Raw genomic sequence first — 20,855 nt, 5'->3', positions numbered from 1 at the left:
TTAAACATCAAACAACTAATTTAGATAAGTGATTCAATCAGCTTACAAGCGAAATGAACATCACATGGATTCAATTACTTTTGGTTTTACGGCCCTTCCTGACCTGGTCACGTACAGATTGTGATTGATACATGGAGAGGAAGTACTGCCAATTAGAGGGCTTTCCGAATCTTTGATGTCAGACTGGGTAGGTGTTTGACCTAAAGGCATTTCCTGTATTTCTGGCTCTGCAAATTGACCATGGCAGGGCTCATTGGTCTTTAATAGATCCCGCCTATTACGTGTGTACATAGACCCATCTGGGCACTGAACAGCGCAATTGTCTGCCCATGTTTAACTGCGCAGGGGAATACCCTGACTCAAGAGGGGTGGTCCGGTATTCTAATATGCCAATAAAAGGATCACGCCCAGCGTCTTTAGCCTTTGTAAGGAGTTTCTTACAAACTGACACATATTTCTCAGCTAGACCGTTTGATTGACTGTGGTAGGGACTAATTGTCTGGTGATTGAAATCCCATTCTTTTGCAAAATCAGCGAACTCCTGAGAAATATAACAGGGACCACCATCAGATATAACCTTCTCACTAATTCCCCATCTGGCCATTATGCCTTTCATTCTGTTTATGACCGTGGTGCTTTTCATATTGGGCAATTCCTTGACCTCAAAATACCTGCTATAGTAATCCACTATCAGAAGATAGTTCCTGTTTTCCCAGGTGAATAGATCAGTGCCTATAATTTGCCATGGATAATCAGGAATCTCAAGGGGAATTAATGGCTCTTTTGGGTTTGAGTTTCTGTGTTTTAAACAGGTGTTGCATTTTAACACGAGATTGGTAATATCAGCCGATATTCCTGGCCAAAACATAACATCCCGGGCCCTTCTGAGACATTTCTCAACTCCCATGTGACCTGTGTGAATGAGTTCAAGCATCTGAGACTGCATTGATTTGGGGATGATTATTTTATTTCCTTTCATGACTAACCCATCAATAGAAGTTAACTCATCACGGAAATTCCAGAAGGGCAATATCTGGGACGGACACATTTTTCTAGAGGTTGGCCAACCTTGAAGTATAGTCTGTTTCAACAATACTAAAGTCTCATCTTGACTTGTTTTGTCCTTCAATTCATTCAATTTTCTGTCAGATACAGGTAAATGAGACATAACCATGTGTACCTGCATGTCCATGCCTTGTGACAATTCAGGGAACGTTTCATTTAGAAAGTTCCTGCTTAGTGTGTCTGCAACTGGTACTTGTTTGGATGGATAATGTTTGATGTCAAGATCATATTTCTGTAGCTGTAGTAGCATACGCTGCAATCGTGCAGGAGCTGTGTTTATTGATTTTTTGAAAATAGAAACTAACGGCAAATGATCAGTTTGCACGTTGACTTTGTGACCATAAACAAAATGGTGGAACCGCTTGCAGCCGAACAAAATAGCAAACATTTCCTTCTCAATTTGTGCGTAATTGACCTCAGTTTGTGTGAGTGATTTTGATGCATATGCAAGTGGCTTCCCGTCTTGCATTATTGTTGCTCCGAGACCAAACTTGGAGGCATCAACTTGCAATGTTAATGGCTTGCTTTTGTCATAATAGGATAAAACCTGATTCGGGTCTGTGATGATTTGTTTCATTTTGTCAAATGCATCACTTTGTGCAGTTTCCCAACAGAATTCAACTTCTTTAGACAATAACTGTCTCAGAGGGGCTGTTACATCTGCCAAGTTTGGGGCAAATCTAGACAGATAGTTTACCATACCTAATATGGTTTCAAGTTCTGATTTATTTTTGGGTGGCTTCATTTTCTGTATAGCCTCTGTCTTTGAGGTTGATTTTTTCAAACCTTCTGATGTGAGAAGGTGACCAAAGTAGTCTACTTCTGATACCCCGACCTCGAGTTTGGTTTCGTTAAAACGAATTCCTTCATCATGAGACCTCTTTAGGACTGCTCTAAGATTGGAGTCATGTTCCTCTCTAGATGACCCATACACTAGTTTGTCATCCACGATGACAGCTACGCCACTTAGACCTTCAAGACAAGCATCAATCTTTTGCACAAAAAGATCACCGCTTGACTTCAGACCAAAGGGAACTCGGACATATCGGTACCTTCCATATAAGGTGTTAAAACATGTAAGGAACGATGACTCTCTCTCAAGTTTCAATGCCCAATAACCACTCCTAGCATCAAGCTTTGTGAAGTACTTTGCGCCTGAAAGCTGAGGCAATATATCATCCAGAGTTCTTAAAGGGTAATGTGGACGTTGAATGGCCTTATTCAAGTCACGCGGATCCAGACATATACGAATTTTGCCATTGGCTTTTTCGGCAACGACCATTGAACTAACCCAGTCAGTGGGTTCATTGACCTTTTCGATGACACCTAATGCCTCCATGCGGAGTAACTCATCCTTGACTTTTTCTTGTAACGCTATAGGGACCTTTCTTGGGGGATGCACCACAGGCTGGACAGTGGGATCAATGTGAATCTTACATTCACCGGCTAGCAGACCAATGCCATCAAACACTTCCTTGTATTCCTTTAATACCATGTCCTTAGTGAGGGGGTTGACCTGGGAATCTGACATAACTGTGTATGTGAGATTTATGAGTTCAAAGTCAAGGGATGATTGGAGACTTAGCAAAGGACTTGAATGTGTGTCAACTACATGAAAGTAAACATCCTTTGTTTGGCCAGTTCCAGGATGATTACACCTTAAAGTAATGCATCCCTTTACATTTAACGTGCTTCCGTCATAGGCTGAAAGCTTTGAATGTGAAGCTTCTAGAACTGACTTTATGCCTATGTCTCTAAAGGTTTTGTATGGCAATATATTCACTTGGCTACCAGTATCAATCTTGAACTGTACGGACAAATTGGAAGGACCTACCTTGAACTCTGCAAACACCTGCCCATTCCTAACAGTGGACTCCACATTGTCAATCACTAAATCCTTGAAATCATGAGTACAAGAATTGTCATTGTCAATAACTTCATTTACACTTCTACACACTGATGCAAAATGGTTCCATTTTTGACATTTGTGACATTGTTTTCCCTTTGCGGGACACTGGTGTTGTTGTTGGTGTTTCCGCCCACAATTTTGGCAAGTCCGGGTATCGTCTTCTCCCAAAGTGACGCGCTGTTGTCTTCTCTGCTCCCACTGGCCTGAGGAATTGTGACCAGGCTGGCCTGAGGTGTTATGACCAGTAACCCTTCTTGAACGAACCACATTAACGGCTGCTCCTTGCGATGGTGCCTGCATTTCGCGCAGTTGTGCTTGAGCATATTCAAAGCTTTGACATATTTGAATAGCCTTGCTCAAGGTCAAATTTTCTCCCATATTAATGAGTTTTTCTCGGATTTTTTGTGATACTATTCCAAACACAATCCTATCCCTGATCATGTCTTCGCTGTCCTTATAATTGCAATCCTTCACCATTACTCTCAATTTGGTCAAGAATTCTTCGAAAGAAAGTTCTCCCTGTGTCATATTGTTGAAACGATACCGTGCAAAAACGGGGTTGATCGTCGGCTGTAGGTGTTTTGTAATCGCTTCACAAATTGCTGACAAATGTTCTCTGTCGGACGCTGACAGTTCTAGTGTTTTGTACAGGTCCCGACCCTTTTCACCCATCCAAACTTGCAAATAGGTGATGTGTACATCCTCATCCTTCCCTTTAAGTGGACCCTTAAAAATAAGCTCACAGTGCTCTGTGAACTTCTTCCAAGCTTCCGGAAGATTTGAGCTATTCCAATCCATGCACGGTGTTGGAACACCACTTAACTCCATTCTCACCGTGAACAGTTTATTAGATGCTTAATCTATTAATTAACGATCCAATGTTAAAATAATCCACATTTAATACTATATGAGCGATGAGTTCTTTTCTGACACCATGTTATGTTATGAAGAACGACTGCATGTGTTCTAACTATTTATTATTGATACATATGATATTGGTGAGGATGGTACAGCTCTGACTGCTAGAGATAAACTGACCGCCTGTGTTGGCTGGCTGGCCTTATCATACAAGGTGAACTATAAATAGCGGGAGGAATTAATTCATTGCCGTATAATGTTACACTAGTAAATGGGATTTCCATTCTAGCTTAAAATAGAATTATTGGAAACCCAATGAGACACGTGATCGTATTAAATATATTATTGGCATAATTGGATTTGAAATAGTCTTATTCAGTATGTCAGATATGGAATATAACAATCATAGCTTAGATAAAGCCACTTGTTTTGATTATGTTGTTACCGTGAAGCAAATGGATGAAACATTCGTGCAATTAAACAAGGTAAATTTTAATCTTTATAGCAAAATATGATTTTGACAATTATTTTTGAAGGAATTAGATTAAGCCTTATCTGTAATAAATAAAATTGTTTCGCATAGCATGCATGGCATATTTGAACAAAATATTACAATTATTTAATGGCGAGAATACAGTCTAAATGTTCAATTGATCAGCTATTCCGCATCTGGTGCTGTATGTGATTGCTTTTTTTTGCGACATTGATCGTTTCGTTATATTTTACGCAGTATTTTATGCATTTATGCATCAAGTTCGTTATGTTTTAATATCTTGTTTTTTCTCCTTGTTCTGTCCTTGTTTGAACTTTTTTTATGATTCAATTGATTAGGGCCAAGAAAAACTGCACATGGTGAAATCTGTTTGGATCTTGTCTGATCATCCCAAAAATGAACGGACAAACCCAATCCAATTTCACTTGTGTCATTTTGAAAAGACTGGCAGGCAATCTTAACAATATGTTTTATTTAACCTCGTTATTTCATTTTAAACTAATTTTCATTTATCGGGACTATGTCAACTCAAGTAGTAAAGACATTTAAAGAAAAAATAACTACCACTTGTAAAGCATTATAAATTACGGAAATGTATTACAAAAGAACAATTTGAACATAAATACTATCGGTGTCTAGCAAGCGCTGAAGACAGAAAGGGCGGCGACATCCACTTATTCAATCGCAAGGCCAGTGAATTGTAATTTCCCGCTACCTTATTTGTATTTCGATCTCAAGGTTTGAAGTAATCATGCACGGTTCATTTACCAATTGTACACACAACGACGTAAAGAGACTCGTGTTCAGATTTTATGATAGAGACAAAAACTGTTTTTGTTTAAATTGATGTATTTTACTTTCTTTTTATATGAAAGAAAACAACAAACAGTTACTGACAGATTAAATCATAATAAAGGAAAATATGATCCCAAGTCCTGTCAATTTTCACTAGCGTTACAAATGAATTTTGACAGAATCGAGCATTTGTTGTCGCATTTGTAAATATATGTTAACATTAGAGCTCTTGTTTGAACTTACGAGGATGTTGGCAACCATTATTCTGAGAGAACAATAGATATATATTAATATTTTACTCAATTCTTGACGTATTGAATTTCGAATTCGATTGGTTTGAATCTTGTTTAAAAAGGTACACGGGTGTATTTTGTTTGTTTCGAAGACATTGCGCGTACACTAAATATTTATATAAAGGGACTAGACACCAGATGGTCTAGAAATCGGCAAATACACTATTTCCAAAAGATAAGCATAAAATTTTCACTACGAGCTATACTTCCAACCTCGTGTTTGTTTTTTCCACATTTCGCACGACGCCTCGATTTTTCCTTACCGCGGACGTTAACTTTTTAATCAAATTTTCACAATACGCCGCGATTGAAGCATAATGCCCACCGCGTTCATATTTATAATTTCCCCCGCGTTCCACCGCGTCGAGTCACCGCGAAACACGGCGTTGTAAAGCTGCTTTTTTATTATTTCCGTCCTATACATTTTATTTTAGTCAGTTCTATAAAACATATACAATCTCGACCCGTAATCTACAAATCTTAGTTCGTACTCAAAATGTAGTTTGATCCCTGAAAAGTATGATTTGCAACTGTGAAAGTATTCAAACGCTATCGTCCCCTTATTTCGAATGCCCTCGTTAAACTTGTGTGATTGTGTTTAAATACTTTATTGAGTTAATATACTTATGAAATTACTTATGAACAAACACCTAATATTCCAGCGACATAATTATCAAGTTTGGGGGATGAGATTGTTTTTACTTGCAATCGAGTAAAATCCATTCGGCGAGCACGATTCAATTTACATGTACAGTCTTCTCAGGATTTGTACCACCTTTACCTGTTAAAAGACCTGCATATCTCAGTAAGCCGCATCGCCGCGCACATATTTTCGGAAGTCGTACGCGGCAGCAGCAGATGAACGCGTTGACGCAAGCTCTCCCGCCGTGGCAACGCGTTTTCTTTCCAAAACACGCGTGGTAAGTAATGTAGTACGCGTTTTCTTTCCAAAACACGCGTGGTAAGTAATGTAGTATGAGGCCGATAAAACATCATTTATAATGATTGGAAGAATATTTTGCCACTGTCTCAGCTGAAATTAGCGCACAATGGTTTCCTAGTTTGTAATGGTTTCAAGCATGTGACTGATTGATTGCATGGACAAAAAAACAGGAGATTTCTTACCAAGATGATTATACAAAGCGTGATAAAAATACCATCAAAAATGGGGAACTTTAGCCCACATCAGCGCGAGATACAAATCTGAATTAGTTCAATGTTTTTGCTGGATGGAATCAAATGATTTCTGAACCATAATTAAGAATTGACCCAATGAGACTGTCAAAAAGATTAGTTTTTTCTTTGATGTTAATGTCTAGTTGATTATAAACGATAAATAAATTATGTAAGGCATAAAGGGAATGTTGTGCAATGTGTTTCTGTGTAAACACTTGGCCTTAATCTTTATGCGAAAGCATGGTTTTAAAGCTGCTCTCTCACAGATTGACAATTTTGACCTTTCTTTTATTTTTTGTCTCAGACTCAGCTGATTTGGCATCAATGCCTTCAATTCAGTCATGAGATAACTCATAAACAAAATATATAAATCGTTAGGAAAACTTTTAGCCATATAACATCCATTTTCGAGCCTAAAATTAATATGTAAAACTGTGATCTGAGCTTTTGTCAGCAGTCTTAAATCACTGGTTTCTAGAGATTAACGCAAAAATTTGCTGATTTCAAGATAAAAAGTATAAAAACAGTTGTCAAAATATGTGACAGTGCAGCATTAATACAATAGTATTCATATGGATAGCCTAATTTCCTAATACATGTCAAAAACATTTTTATAAACAACACGCCTTAAATTATTCGTCACAGATAAAAATAGAAAAATGGGAAATATTGCCGTATGAATATTATAGTTTAAGTATAGCGACTGGTTTTCCTCCATCATGGATGGTTAAACGCCGCTAGTGTGATTTATAACAGCGATGAGCATGGTTGTGACTGCTTATCAAAATTAAGTGTTATATATTAATGGCAGATATGGAATGTAATTACGAGAGCTTGGATAAATCAAGCTGTGTTGACAGTGTTGTTTCTGGAAATAAAAAATATTTACTGGATGAAACATGTGCCTTAAACTTTAACTTGCCCTAAAACTTTAACCTAAGTCAATCAGGGGCCATAACTTGTATTAAGGATAATATGAATGAAGGGTATAGAAGTTATCAATAAATATATCAACCTGCCCTAAAATTTTAACCTAAGTTCCATAGTCAATCAGGAGCCATTATGTGTATAAAATATGATATGGAGTTATCTTACCTAATTATGTGATGGCACTGAACAACTGTGTAAAGTATTAAGTCAATTGAATGAAGGGTATTGGACTTATTAGTGAAAATCCCAACTTGTTCTAAAACTTTAACCTGCCCTAAACCTTTAATCTAAGTCAATCAGGGGCTATAACTTGTATTAAGGATAATACAGAGTTATGTAACCTCATTGTGTGATGGTCCTGAACAAATGTGTCAAGTATTAAGTTAAATGAACGAATGGTAGAGAAGTTATTAATAAATATCCCAACCTGCCCTAAAACTTTAACCTAAGTTTGATAGTCAATCAGGGGCCATAACTTGTATAAAGGAGTTATCTATTCCCATTATATGATGGCCCTGAACAACTGTGTGAGGTATTAAGTCAATTGAATGAAGAGTATTGGACTTATAAGTGAAAATCCCAACTTGCCCTAAAACTTGAACTGGACACCGACACCAGAGCGAATAGTATAGCCCACCTTATTCTTAGTCGAGCTAAAAAAACACAAATGTGATAATATATTTATAACATGTGTTTTCTCTTCAAAAACAGTGAAACAAGGTTATGACATCACCACAAAATATATGTATCACTTTATCGAAAATACTTAAGGCTTGCTATTTCATCGATGTTATGAATCAAGACTCATTTTCCTTTTTTTAGCCAAAATAACCTTGACATTGATCTTACCTACACTACACACAATATGTATAACTTTAACAAATACTCTTTTATTATGTTCAAATATTCAAGAATATTTTAGGTTACTGATCATACAACTTGTATTTCTATATTCTTGACCAGTGTTTGTGTACAATTTTGATCAGATTCAACATACCGGTCAGGTTGCGAGAAAAACAAATTGCCTTGTGTTGACTTGATGTAGTGTCAGCTAAAGCATTGAGGCAGGTTGTTTCGTTAAGAATCAATTGGTCCTTTCACACTTGCAATGACAAGTTTTTCATTTTCAAACTTTCTTCTAGCGTTTATAGGCACTGTGAGGTAGAAGTGAAGTGCTGGATCGTCACCGATTGTTTTCAGTTCAGGTATTGTGATGAGGAGTAACTCAACTGTTGAAGATCAAGTTGGAACAGTTTCCGCATTTCATACCTACTGCTGCGTTTGATAACAACCTCAGCTGTGCAAAAGTAGACCACTTGTGTAAGGGACTGGCTCTAACATAGGACATTTGTCAAGGTCCATTTACTTGTTGCCACACTCTAAAAAGATATGAAAGGAGTTTGTTATGATATCATGATAAGTGAATGTAGCAGTGAAGACCTAATAACATGAAACATGAGAAATAAAATAACTCTAAACATTAAACTGAGGTGAAGTTGCTAGGTTTCAAGGTTGATTTCATAAGCTTTATTCGAAATGTGAATTGACAGGTAATTTGCAATTTGATGTCAATTCTGAATCAGGTTATAAAAATCAAAGATTGATGCATGAATTGCAGAATAATAATTAAGATTAAGTATTTATATACAAGTAATGATTTCATTCATTTATTCAGCTATTGAGTTAAGCAATTTTGTTAGAAAAAGTGAAAAAATGTTATTAATTTTTAGGAAGGCTTGTTTATAGGTCATGTATTTTGTGCGAAATAAATATCAAAATGATGTCTAAAAAAAGATTATATTGTGAAATAATGTAAGCTTGTAGAGTTAATATTTTTTAAACATTATATGAAATTGTGAATAATTGTAAATACATTCAATTATTTATTGAAATGCATTGAAACATCCATATGTTTTTGTTTTATTAAAGGTTGAATGTTAATACCAAAAGCAATGCTATTTAAAGTTGCAGTTAAAAACTTAGCAAAAGATTTGCCTAGCTTTAGTTGGTTTACATAACAACACAAAATGCAGAAGTATTGGGATTTCATTTTCAATATGAATGCTGGCTATTGTTCTGAAACCATAAAGTTAACAGGAAACTAAGAGAGAGAACAAACCTCGTTTTGGGCAGCGGGGCAGCACTGATATTTGTGGGCTGAAGAATACTCATTTCTTGGAACTCCTCAGTCCTGGCCCATTATTGTTGGCCATTTTTTTGCAGTTTTCATCTTGAAGATGAAGCCCTATCTGTTCAATATTTACAACTCTTGTGGTAGAAACTGGAATGTAGGATGATAAATATAAATATACATTTTATTGAGACATGTTTATTATTTTAAACTAATGCACCAGTCAATTGTAACCACGACCCCCAAGGTCCGGGGGTATACCGGGGATAGCCGGAGTAGTCAATCATGCCTATTGAGATCACAAAGCACCCGATGACCCCTTCTTATTCTATATAAATGATGCAATCGCGTTCGAAGTCAATTTTCAAGCTCAGTGAGGTGTGACGGGATTCCACAGCTTTTAGATAGATCCCAAATCTGTATTGATATTGCGATGACGTAAGGCTTGTGTAATACATAAGCCTAATACTAGCGTCAAATAATTCATTTCAAACACAGACATCATGCAGGTCGTTTGTATATTGCTGTTTCGGATCGGATCGGATTGATCGAAGGTAAGTTGTTTTCAAATGTCATTTTTTAAGAAATTGACATACAATAGTGTTTGTGTAATATGGCTAGGTTAACATACTAAACGAACATTTGAATTTCCTACTCGCTGGTAGCGAACGCCATATGTAGCGAACGCCATTGGTTGATCTGTGGTATGCGTTTACTATAAGGAGAAATCTAAAGAAAGCTTGTTTGCAAACAATATTATCATGCCATTTATGTTTAAGCGTAGTGTTTACTTAAAAAAAACATAATATCTATTAAACACAATAAGCCCAATTCATAAAACGAGTACATGACTCAAACTTACCGATAAATGAGTTAAATTCAATGACCTATATTTGTATTTATAATAATGTACACAATTTAACAGAGGGAAACGTACTGCATAGAGACCATAGTAAAATTTCAGTATTAAATCAGTATTTTTGTACATATGGATGATATATACACATACCCTATAAGTAAATATGCGTAAATCCTACCACGATCTTTCTCAGGTCATCAGAATTGTATTTACCTTGGCAATTAATGAAACACATTCCATTAATTACTGGTTATTTTCATACTCCTTATACCACAGTATCCCCTTTCTTTCCAGCAAATTAATATTGTTTGTATAATATTAGTGTAGTTCTAATCACTATCCACAACACAAAAAAACCCAATATTTAATATTCCTTAAATCCACAACTAAACATTATGTCTGTAAACACATACCTTTTACAGGTAAAATTATCGTCGTAATGTTAACCTATTTTATGAATGAATCCGCATTCACTGAGTCATACGAAAGGTTTATATTCACTAGGCCAATGAATTATGTACATTGTAATGGGCGCAATATTTAAACGCTTATTTTATGTATTTATTATACTTGATAATTCGATCATTAAACTGGATTTAATACACTCTATTGTTCCATTTCACAATGATTCTATATCAATCGGTACCAAACTATAGTGGTATTTTGACAAATATATTTTCAGTTGTTTCTTAAACGCACACTTTCAAATCATTTATGTGTAATCGATGAAAAAACAAATTGCCCGACCGGTTGTGTTCCTTGATCTAGGGTTTAATAGCAATAATGATAGGACATTTGCTTTACATCATTTATTTACAAATATAATTTACAAAACGTCATACAATAATAAAACGTTGTTATGCCTAAGCATTTTAACAATGTTTCAATATATCCAAGAAATAATACGCTTTCTGATAAATGAACAGATACATCATTCACACCTCTCACACAATGAACCAATTTATGACAAACGTATACAATAGTTATACATGTATTAACGCATTGGATTGCATCACACGTAAAGTCTGTTATTCCATGTCGCTGGCAGGTATCCAGGAATTGAATTTTTTTGGAAAATATTTCCATTTAACAAAGTATTGCAAATTACGTCTTTTGCCCCTCCGTTTCAATACTTTCTCTACTTTCCACGTTTGTTCAGTATCCACATGCACTTTCTGCAACTCGCTTTCATAAAATGTTCCCTTGATAGATTCATCCTGCAAATCTTTGAGTCTGTAGATCGGGAGGAATCCTCTGTGATACCGGGTTTGGACGCGAAATACCTCGCCGGAGTATGTCTCATCGTAAGCTCGTGTAAATGCTGATTTCAGATGACTAATCCGAACGTAGTCACCGATTTTAAATTTAAAAGGCTTCAATTTCAACAGATTCTTCCCTTTAGGGCTTTGTGCAAAGTATGTAGCCAATCTCACTTCTTCTTGGTTATTGTCTTTGACATCATCGGGTCGCATATCAATGGTTCTATGAAAGGTATGGTTATAACTCTTTGCAATATCTTGCAGTATGGACATATAATTGTAACTATCATGATGAGTAAAGTAGCGGTACAGTTTTTGTTTGATGGTTAAAATGGCCCGCTCTGAGGTAGAAGCCTTGGTTTCGTTTTGTGTTGGAAAGTAATGCACGTCAAACTTTCGCATGAGGTCCTCAACCCGTTTTGCTTTAAACTCTTGTCCTGAAAATGCATACAGCAAAGTATAAGTTTTAGAATAGACCTTTTTAATGGATAAAATTTGCACGATGTTAGAACGTAGATGTTAACTTCATAAACATTCGGTTGAAAACATACCTTTATCCGTTATCAATTTTGCTGGATCTCGACCAGACTTTTGAAATATGTCTGCAAACGCATCTGCCACTTCCTCACCCGTTTTCCGTTGCAAAGGTCGAAGCCATACGAACTTGGAGAACGTGTCTATGACCAGCAGAATATACTTGTAATCGTCGTTCCATTTTTCAAACTTCACCATATCGATTAGGTCAGCCATCCATACATCGTCTTTTCCCGCGCTTATAATATGGTTTCGTTGAAAGCGCCGTCGCACGGGTTTGTGAAGACTGTACGATTCTTGGTCATGCAAAAATTGCCGTATTCTGTGCATGCCTAGTTTGTATTTACCCTCTCTTTGTACAACTTTGTACAATTTCTGGGGTCCCGCAAAACTAGCAGGGTGTGATGGATCGTAATAAATGGTCTTTAAATATTCCTTCCAAGAAGTCATGTCCGCACTGATCGAGTTAATATGTATAAATGAAGTTATATTCTTTTAAACTTCATATTTATTGCTCTTCGGAATCACTACTTTCATCGTCACTTTCATCTCCGCTGTCGTCCGAAAGTTCGAATAGGTCTTGAAACTGGTGCTGATGTTTTTTAATGACTCTTTTTATTGCAGAAGGTAAACTAATGCCTTTTTGTCGTAGTTTATCTATCTGCTCAACTATAATCCTATGAGACGAATTGGTCAACAACGGCAGCCAGTACATTTCCAAGAGGCGCTGATAATTTCCAAAGAAAAGCTTTTCTTTATGCGGTTGTGTACGCTCTGTGGCCATTTCATACGAATCGTCCTCATTATAGCCATCTTCAATGTACTGGTCGTATAATTTGTTGAATTTATCTCTATTTTCTTTGTGGGCGATTTCCCAGAGATGACGAAAACCATCATTTTCCTCTATATCTACGTCCATTGCATCGTCACTTTCTTCTTCAGTCTTGCGACGTTTTTCAGGCGGTTCGCCTATGGTTTCTCTTGTTTCCGGGCACCAACCACTTTTTACGTGCCTTTGCACATCGTGTATTGAATCAAATAATAGTCCGCAATCATCACACGGCTTTGCCTTTTCTGCCATTGTTTCTTCTTGATCGTCGATGTGTACAGTTTGAACTCCGACCGTAGAATGATGTAATTTAGACATATCATTCTCTTTTATAACTGTCTCCCGACTTCCTTGCTCGCGATTGGTCCATTCTGGCAATACGTTTTCCCCATAGAAGTGTTTTTGTTTTAAATCGTATTTCAATCTATCATTTTCCGCAGTAAATGGTTTTAAGTCCACCAGTAAATACCCGTAGGGGTATTTTGTTGCTTTTGCGAACGCATTCATGAATTTATCCGTGTGCCCCGGGTACATTTGGCGCGCCAAAGTCATTACCGATTGGCGGTCTACTGGATTATTAAATAAAACCAGATAATGGCAGTTGCGTCTTTGAGTCGGATCTTTCGTGCCAAACAGGTTCTGATTGATAGCAACAACCGACAACGATCTATGATGGGAACCCTCCGTAAATAGATCATTTATACGTTTGTCTTTGCCAGCTTCAGAAAACAAATCATCTAAAATAAGTAAATTGTTGATTCTCGGATCGAAATATTCGTCGTCGGCCAAATCGGTAGGAATGCCTTGCACAAATTCCACTCTCGGTAACACAGTCTCCTTGATAATTGAGTACAATGGTTGCCATCTCTTATAAAGCCATATGATTCTTTGCACGCTAGGTTGAATCCTAGACGTATGATGTTGTAGCACATTCTTTACAAATGTCGTCTTTCCACACGCTGAAATTAAAAAGGAATGATATATTTTAAGTAAACATACCAATTTTAAAGTAATATTTTCATATGATTAAAAACAACACATGTTAAATTTACAAGATATATTTGGACAAACAAGTACCTGTCGGTCCCGATATCATCATAGTAAAGGGGTGTTTAAATGTCATAATTTCCTCCGGTGGTGTTGACTCTTTCTGTGGTAGTGGTGGTGGTGATAAGCCCTGTGGTGGTGGTGGTGGTGGTGGTGGTGGTGATAAGCCCTGTGGTGGTGGTGGTGGTGGTGGTGGTGTCGCTCCCTGTGGTGGTGGTGGTGGTGGTGTCGCTTTATGTGGTGGTGGTGGTGGTGGAAACGCTTCATTGAACGTCATCTTCCTTTCATAATTATCCGCCTTATGTTTGTGTTTTTGATGTCTTAGCATAGCATCCTTTCTTGAAAAACGCTGACCACAATTTGGGCACTTGGCAGGATCCATGTTATTCCTCCGATGGTTTTTGTCAGAATGATTGCTTGTTACCTTTTCTCTGCTATTTTAATTTATATTGAATGGTGATTTCAGCCAATCAAAATAATAGCAACTAGGTACGCATGCGCAAGTTTATCATATAAGTTCATATATCCTCATACTGTATTTCATTTTGCAGATAGAAGTTGAACCTCGCGGATTAAGAGCAGTGCAAACACAGAAATTGGATTTAGCACAGAGAAAAAAAAAGTAAGCAAAAGTTTAATATCGCCTTTGTAGTCTCGCCTGGCTTTTTTGTAGTCTTGCCTGGCGTTTCTGTAGTCTCGCCTGGCTTTTTTTTCAAACCATATTTCAATAGTTTAATGTATAACATAAATAAATATATTTATATGTAAAAAGAACGAAATTGTATTTTTATTTTAACCTCATTCATCGTAGTGAGAAGTCTTAACTACTAGTTCGATATAATTTCAGAACGACAGCCATGACGTACCAATGTGAGGTGTGTAATGTCACTTTCTCCAAACTGAGTCAGCTACTACAACACAGACGGACCGAGAATCACTGGCCAAAATTTACATGCCCAAGCTGCAAGAAAAGTTTCACCAGAAAAAATAACTTGAAACAACACATGAAGAAACATGAAGACGAAAATAATCATCACTGTCCAGAGTGTCTTCGTGTATTTACAAGAAGAGATGCCCTCGATGAGCATTTTAAACAACACGAAAACCAAAGCGGCGGAGGAAGAAAGAGAAGTAGTGGTGATGACGCAGATTCCAATGCCACCAATAAAAAACAAAAGTTATCAGCAAAGGACGATGTGAAGGATTACTATCGTGTGGATAAAATCAGTGAAAGAAGAATAGAAAAATTCAACTCGACGGCATCATATTACAAAATATCAGTGAAAGATATGGAAATCAGAGAACTACCAAATATTATCAAGACTTTAAAACAAATTTTCCAATCAATTATTGACACTATTGCAGGCAACATACCATCGTCCGACAGAGTGAGAGTTACAATGGATAACCCCCAATTGGACTTTCCCATTGTCCTTCGATTTATGAAAAGGTCTGAACTTACAGTGGATCGACTTTTGTCAGAAATAGAAAGGGTGCTTCAGTCGTATGAACAGTTTGTGCTTGATGAAACATTTGGGTTGGAGTTTGTGCATGTGCATTTACCCAATGGAAGTGGAACTCGTGGGAAACCATTTGTGGACATATCAAAGTTGTTAAACAATAAAGCAAGTGTCCTTCAAATTAGAAATACAGACGAGCTTTGCTGTGCACGCGCCATAGTTACAGCGATTGCACGTATAGAAAAACACCCGCAATGGAATAATATACGTCTAGGCCATCATGCGCAAAAACAACTGGCACTGAACTTACACGACAAAGCCGGTGTACCTCTACAACGCTGTGGTATTGATGAAGTAAAATTGTTTCAATCAGCTCTTCCGGATTATAAAATCGTCGTTTTATCAAAGGACCATTTCAATGCTATAATCTATGAAGGGCAGGAAGACGGCATACCTATATACCTGTACTCACACAATGAACACTTTGATGTCATTACATCAGTCGCAGGGTTTTTGAATAGAAGTTACTTCTGCCTGAAATGTAAAAAGGGATACAGTAACAAAGAGCAACATGCCTGCAACAATCCTTGCGTTCACTGCCATCGTATACACGATGACGACTCTTTTAATTGGGAACATTGTATTGACTGCAATCGAAATTTTATGAATGAAACATGTTTTGCAATGCACAAACAAAACCACGATGTTGGAACTTCTACCTGCAGTATGTATTACAAATGTAAGGACTGCGGACAAGCCATAAATGTGCGAAAACATAAAAAGGCTCATGTGTGCAATGAAAAATATTGTAAAACATGTAAGGAATTCGTAGAAGAGGATCACCAGTGTTTTATGCAGCCAACCGAGGAAAGTGAATCTGAGAGGGAAACTGTTAAAAAGAAAACAAACGATACAAAATATATATTTTTCGACTTCGAGTGCACACAAGATCAGCAGCTTCAATGCGAAAATGGATATCTATCTGGGGTGCATGGGAAGTGTGTAAACTGTAATAAAGCCACTTGTGGTTCCTATAAACATCAACCGAACCTATGTGTCGCGCAAAGAGTATGTCGTCATTGCCTGAAGAACGACTTGTCAAGCGAATCGGAGTGTGAATATTGCGGAAGAAATGAATTGATTTTCAAAGGCGAACAGACCACTCAGCAGTTTTGCAAATGGCTATTTTCTGAAGAAAATGTTGGGGCCACCGTTATTTGTCATAATTTCAAAGGCTATGACAGTTATCCAATTCTACAATATCTGCATGAAAATGCCATATTACCAGAGGTCATAACAAACGGAACGAAATTTATGTCAATAAAAGTTCCCGTGTGCAAGATGCGCTTCATTGACTCCATAAACTTTATACCAATGGCGTTGGCTGATATGCCCAAAGCGTTTGGTATTGCAGAATTATCAAAGGGCTATTTTCCACATCTATACAATCGACAGGAAAATCAAACCCAGACACTTACAAGTTTACCAGATAGTAAGTACTACTACCCAGATGGTATGAAAATAGACAAAAGATTGGAGTTCATAGCATGGTATGACATTCACAAAAACGATGCGTTTGATTTTCAGTATGAATTGTTAAAATACTGCCGATCAGATGTAGACATATTGAGAAAATGCTGCCTAAAGTTTCGCGAGTTGTTTCAGGACATTACACATAAGAATGATATTCCTGGCATAGATCCGTTTGAAAAATGTTTGACCATCGCCTCGGCATGTAATTTGGTATTCAGGCGAAATTTTCTAGAGCACGAAAGTATTGGTATTATTCCATCTCACGGGTACAGACCAGAGGAAAAACAATCGGTTATGGCATATCAATGGATGGCGTACCTAGCGCACGAAAAGCAGATTAACATCCAACATGGGAGAAACAACGGAGAGAAACACATTGGACCATACAAAGTAGATGGATATTACGAACGCGACGGCGAAAAAGTGGTATTAGAATTCCACGGCTGTTTTTGGCACGGTTGTTCTAAATGTTTTTCATCAAAAACAGTAAATCCTGTTAATGACATGAGTATGGGCGATTTGAATGCAAGAACCATTGAGAAAAAAGAGTTTATAGAATCTGAGGGCTATTCATACAACGCTAAATGGGAATGTGACTTCAAAAATGATATGGAGGTCAACCTGGACATGAAACAATACATACAAAAACTTGAATTTGTTGGCCCGCTTGAACCACGAGATGCCTTCTTTGGGGGCCGCACAGAAGGGTTCAAATTGTATGAAGAAGCTTCAAGTGAACAAGAAATAAACTATTATGACGTGACATCATTGTATCCGTATGTTAACAAAACTGGGAAAATACCCTTGGGACATCCCGAAATAGTCACAGAAAATTTCCAAGACATAACCCATTACGAAGGACTGATCAAGTGTAAAATCTTACCTCCTCGCGGACTCTACTTACCTGTTTTGCCCGTGAAATCGAATGGAAAACTGCTTTTCAGTTTATGCAGATCATGCGCAGACCAATATCAGCAGTCGCCGTGTCAGCATACTGATAGTGAAAGAGCTTTCCTGGGGACTTGGGTAACAGACGAGGTAAAACTGGCCATGTCGCAGGGTTACAAAATTGTGGAAATATACGAAGTTTGGCATTTTAAAGATATTTCACAATATGACCCAGACTCCAAATGTGGCGGTATATTTACTGAATACGTTAATACCTTCCTGAAACTCAAACAGGAAGCAAGTGGGTGGCCGGAATGGTGCCAAGCAGAAGAAGACGAGCAAAGATATATAAAACAATATTTTGAAAGGGAAGGGATCTGGCTTGATTATGACAAAATACAACGAAACCCCGGGTTAAGGTCACTGGCAAAACTCATGTTGAATTCATTCTGGGGGAAATTCGGTCAAAGGTCAAATTTAACCCGAACGACGTATACTGACGACCCTTCCGTCTTTATGGATATGATGACATCGGATCAACAAGAAGTGAAAAACATCCGATTCGTCAATGAAGAGGCAGTACAATTAGATTGGGTTCACGGGAATGATTTTGTAGACGATTCCTCTCGGACAAACGTAGTGATAGCTGCATATACAACAGCACAGGCCCGTCTAAAACTTTACAGCTACCTACAGCGCCTGGGTCAACGCTGTCTTTATTGTGACACGGATTCAATAATTTTTATTTCAAGACCTGGACAGTGGAGGCCATCCCTTGGGGATCATCTCGGGGATATGACTGACGAGGTTTCGGGGAATAAAATTACGAATTTTGTCACCGGCGGTCCCAAAAATTATGCTTACAAAACAGAAAGCTGTGATAAAAACGGTTACTTTTCAATTTGCAAAGTGAAAGGGATCACGCTTAATTTCAAAAACACCCTCAAAATCAATTACGATATGGTAGTAGATATGGTTAGGGGATCATCCGCAAGTTCATCTGTTCAAGTTCAAGACATGAAAATATGCAGGGACATCACACAAACTAATATTATTACAAGACAAGAAACCAAAGACTATAGAATTGTGTTTGACAAAAGGGTTATCCATGAGAATTACCTCACCTACCCTTATGGTTACTAATGCGCTGTTTTAGAATGTCATTTGTTTGTTGTATACAACTTTGATGTAAAATATAGTATGACTTTTGTTTCACATGTTCTTGTATGTGACATGTAAATGGCCCTCTAATGCTACCACTTCGTTTTGTTTAACCAATGCACTGTTTTGAATGATATTTATTTGTTGTATATAACTTTGCTGTAAGACAGTTTATGTATTTTATTTCTCATGTACATGTATTGGAATGTGACATAAATTATTAATGCTACCAATGCGTTCTTTTTTCGTGTGTCTACTGATTAACTGTGTTGCCAGAGATAATATTGCTCTGTATGAACATTTTTTACTGAGATTGAAATGAACGGAACTATTACGTCACGACTATTCAATAACAACTTTGGGATCCCGCATATTGCACCGTACTATACCTCTTGTCAATCGGTTAACGTCTGAAGTTGTTTACACTTTAATGGCATTTAATACATGTAGTATAGCTTACGTGATATAATACTGCTGATAGGGTGATTTCTTTAACCCCGGAATCACAAACATAGTTGACTATTTTGGGAAAAACGCTAATAGAACAACTATTCACATATCGATCAATTTCATGCAGTTTCCCATCTCTATAACAACATCATCTATCTAAAAGCGGTGGAATCCCGTCACACCTCACTGAGCTTGAAAATTGACTTCGAACGCGATTGCATCATTTATATAGAATAAGAAGGGGTCATCGGGTGCTTTGTGATCTCAATTTCAGGTGGCCCTGCATTGCCGGGTGAATGGGATGGTTATGTCTTCGCTTTAAATATAGCAGGGAATGGGCCTTACCTAGGGCCCCTGTGGTGCGGGGGCCCGGGGCATTTGGCGAGATTAAATCTGTTCATCCCCGCAGGACGGGATTTTAGCCAAGGTTGGCTGGACCTATGGTCAGGGTCCTCGCTATTCCCCTGACCGGGGGGGGGGCGTGGTTTCAATTGACTGATGCATTAGTCTAAAATAATTTATATAACTGGTGCATAATCAAAACGATGCAAAAATTTAATGACTACGAACAAATCACCTTAAACTCGTTACATACAGACTGACATGCAAACTTTGCGCATGCATTACAAAGAAGGGCTTGAAATATCATCCCTACCATTGTGACTCATTGAGTTAGACGCGTTAATGTCCAAATCGAACGTTTTTGTTGCGGTATTTCACTTCGAATCACCCTCTCGCAATTTTGACCTTGACCGCACACTCGCCTATGTCTGAAATGCAAGAAGCGTTTTCATTGGACGGCTATCATTCCTGGTTTTAATGACGCAATTTGGAAAAGCCTTCAAATGTTGTCCAAAATAAAAGTAGGAATACCGCAAAAAAAACGTGCTACTGTTTAAATCGAAAGACACGAAACCTGCTTTTAAAATGATAAATATAAAATAACAATAGTTTTTCAGTTCACTATGTAAAAAGAAAATGAAAATACCTTTCCCCCAACCGCCAGCGTGTTGACCTCGATATCCCTAGTCTACTGGACGCTTGCATCTGACCCGTACGTGTCATAACCGGGTAATCAGATAATAGACTAGTTCACCGATTTTCTAAGATTATTGTAAGATACATTCTGCGCATTCGTGGTTTATTCTTTTATGTAAAAATATTTAAATAAAAAAGAGGAGTTTT

The 20,855-nt window shown here is 37.5% G+C and overlaps 3 protein-coding genes across 3 annotated transcripts in view; 2 read left to right on the top strand and 1 right to left on the bottom strand.

Moving 5' to 3' along the window:
* Positions 1-277: 277 nt before the first annotated feature.
* On the bottom strand, positions 278-3,802 carry LOC128215270 (uncharacterized protein K02A2.6-like). The gene has a single exon (XM_052921976.1). The coding sequence runs from the start codon at positions 3,800-3,802 to the stop codon at positions 278-280; it is 3,525 nt and encodes a 1,174-aa protein (XP_052777936.1).
* A 380-nt stretch (positions 3,803-4,182) lies between these two features.
* The window catches only part of LOC128214031 (neurogenic locus notch homolog protein 1-like), a 39,919-nt gene continuing 23,246 nt past the window's right edge, over positions 4,183-20,855 (top strand). The window contains exon 1 of the mRNA XM_052920246.1: positions 4,183-4,317. Within this exon, the coding sequence (XP_052776206.1) occupies positions 4,213-4,317 (105 nt within the window). The 5' untranslated portion in view covers positions 4,183-4,212. The remainder of the gene's footprint in view (positions 4,318-20,855) is intronic.
* On the top strand, positions 10,054-19,443 carry LOC128214030 (uncharacterized). Its single transcript, XM_052920245.1, has 3 exons — positions 10,054-10,204; positions 14,730-14,800; positions 15,026-19,443. The coding sequence occupies exon 3, from the start codon at positions 15,036-15,038 to the stop codon at positions 19,200-19,202; it is 4,167 nt and encodes a 1,388-aa protein (XP_052776205.1). The 5' UTR covers positions 10,054-10,204; positions 14,730-14,800; positions 15,026-15,035; the 3' UTR covers positions 19,203-19,443.

The sequence above is a fragment of the Mya arenaria genome, chromosome 13 (assembly GCF_026914265.1).
Source record: "Mya arenaria isolate MELC-2E11 chromosome 13, ASM2691426v1".
Taxonomy (NCBI): Eukaryota; Metazoa; Mollusca; class Bivalvia; order Myida; family Myidae; genus Mya; species Mya arenaria.
Note: the sequence above shows the minus strand (reverse complement) of the source record. Positions and strands in the feature narration are given on the sequence as shown.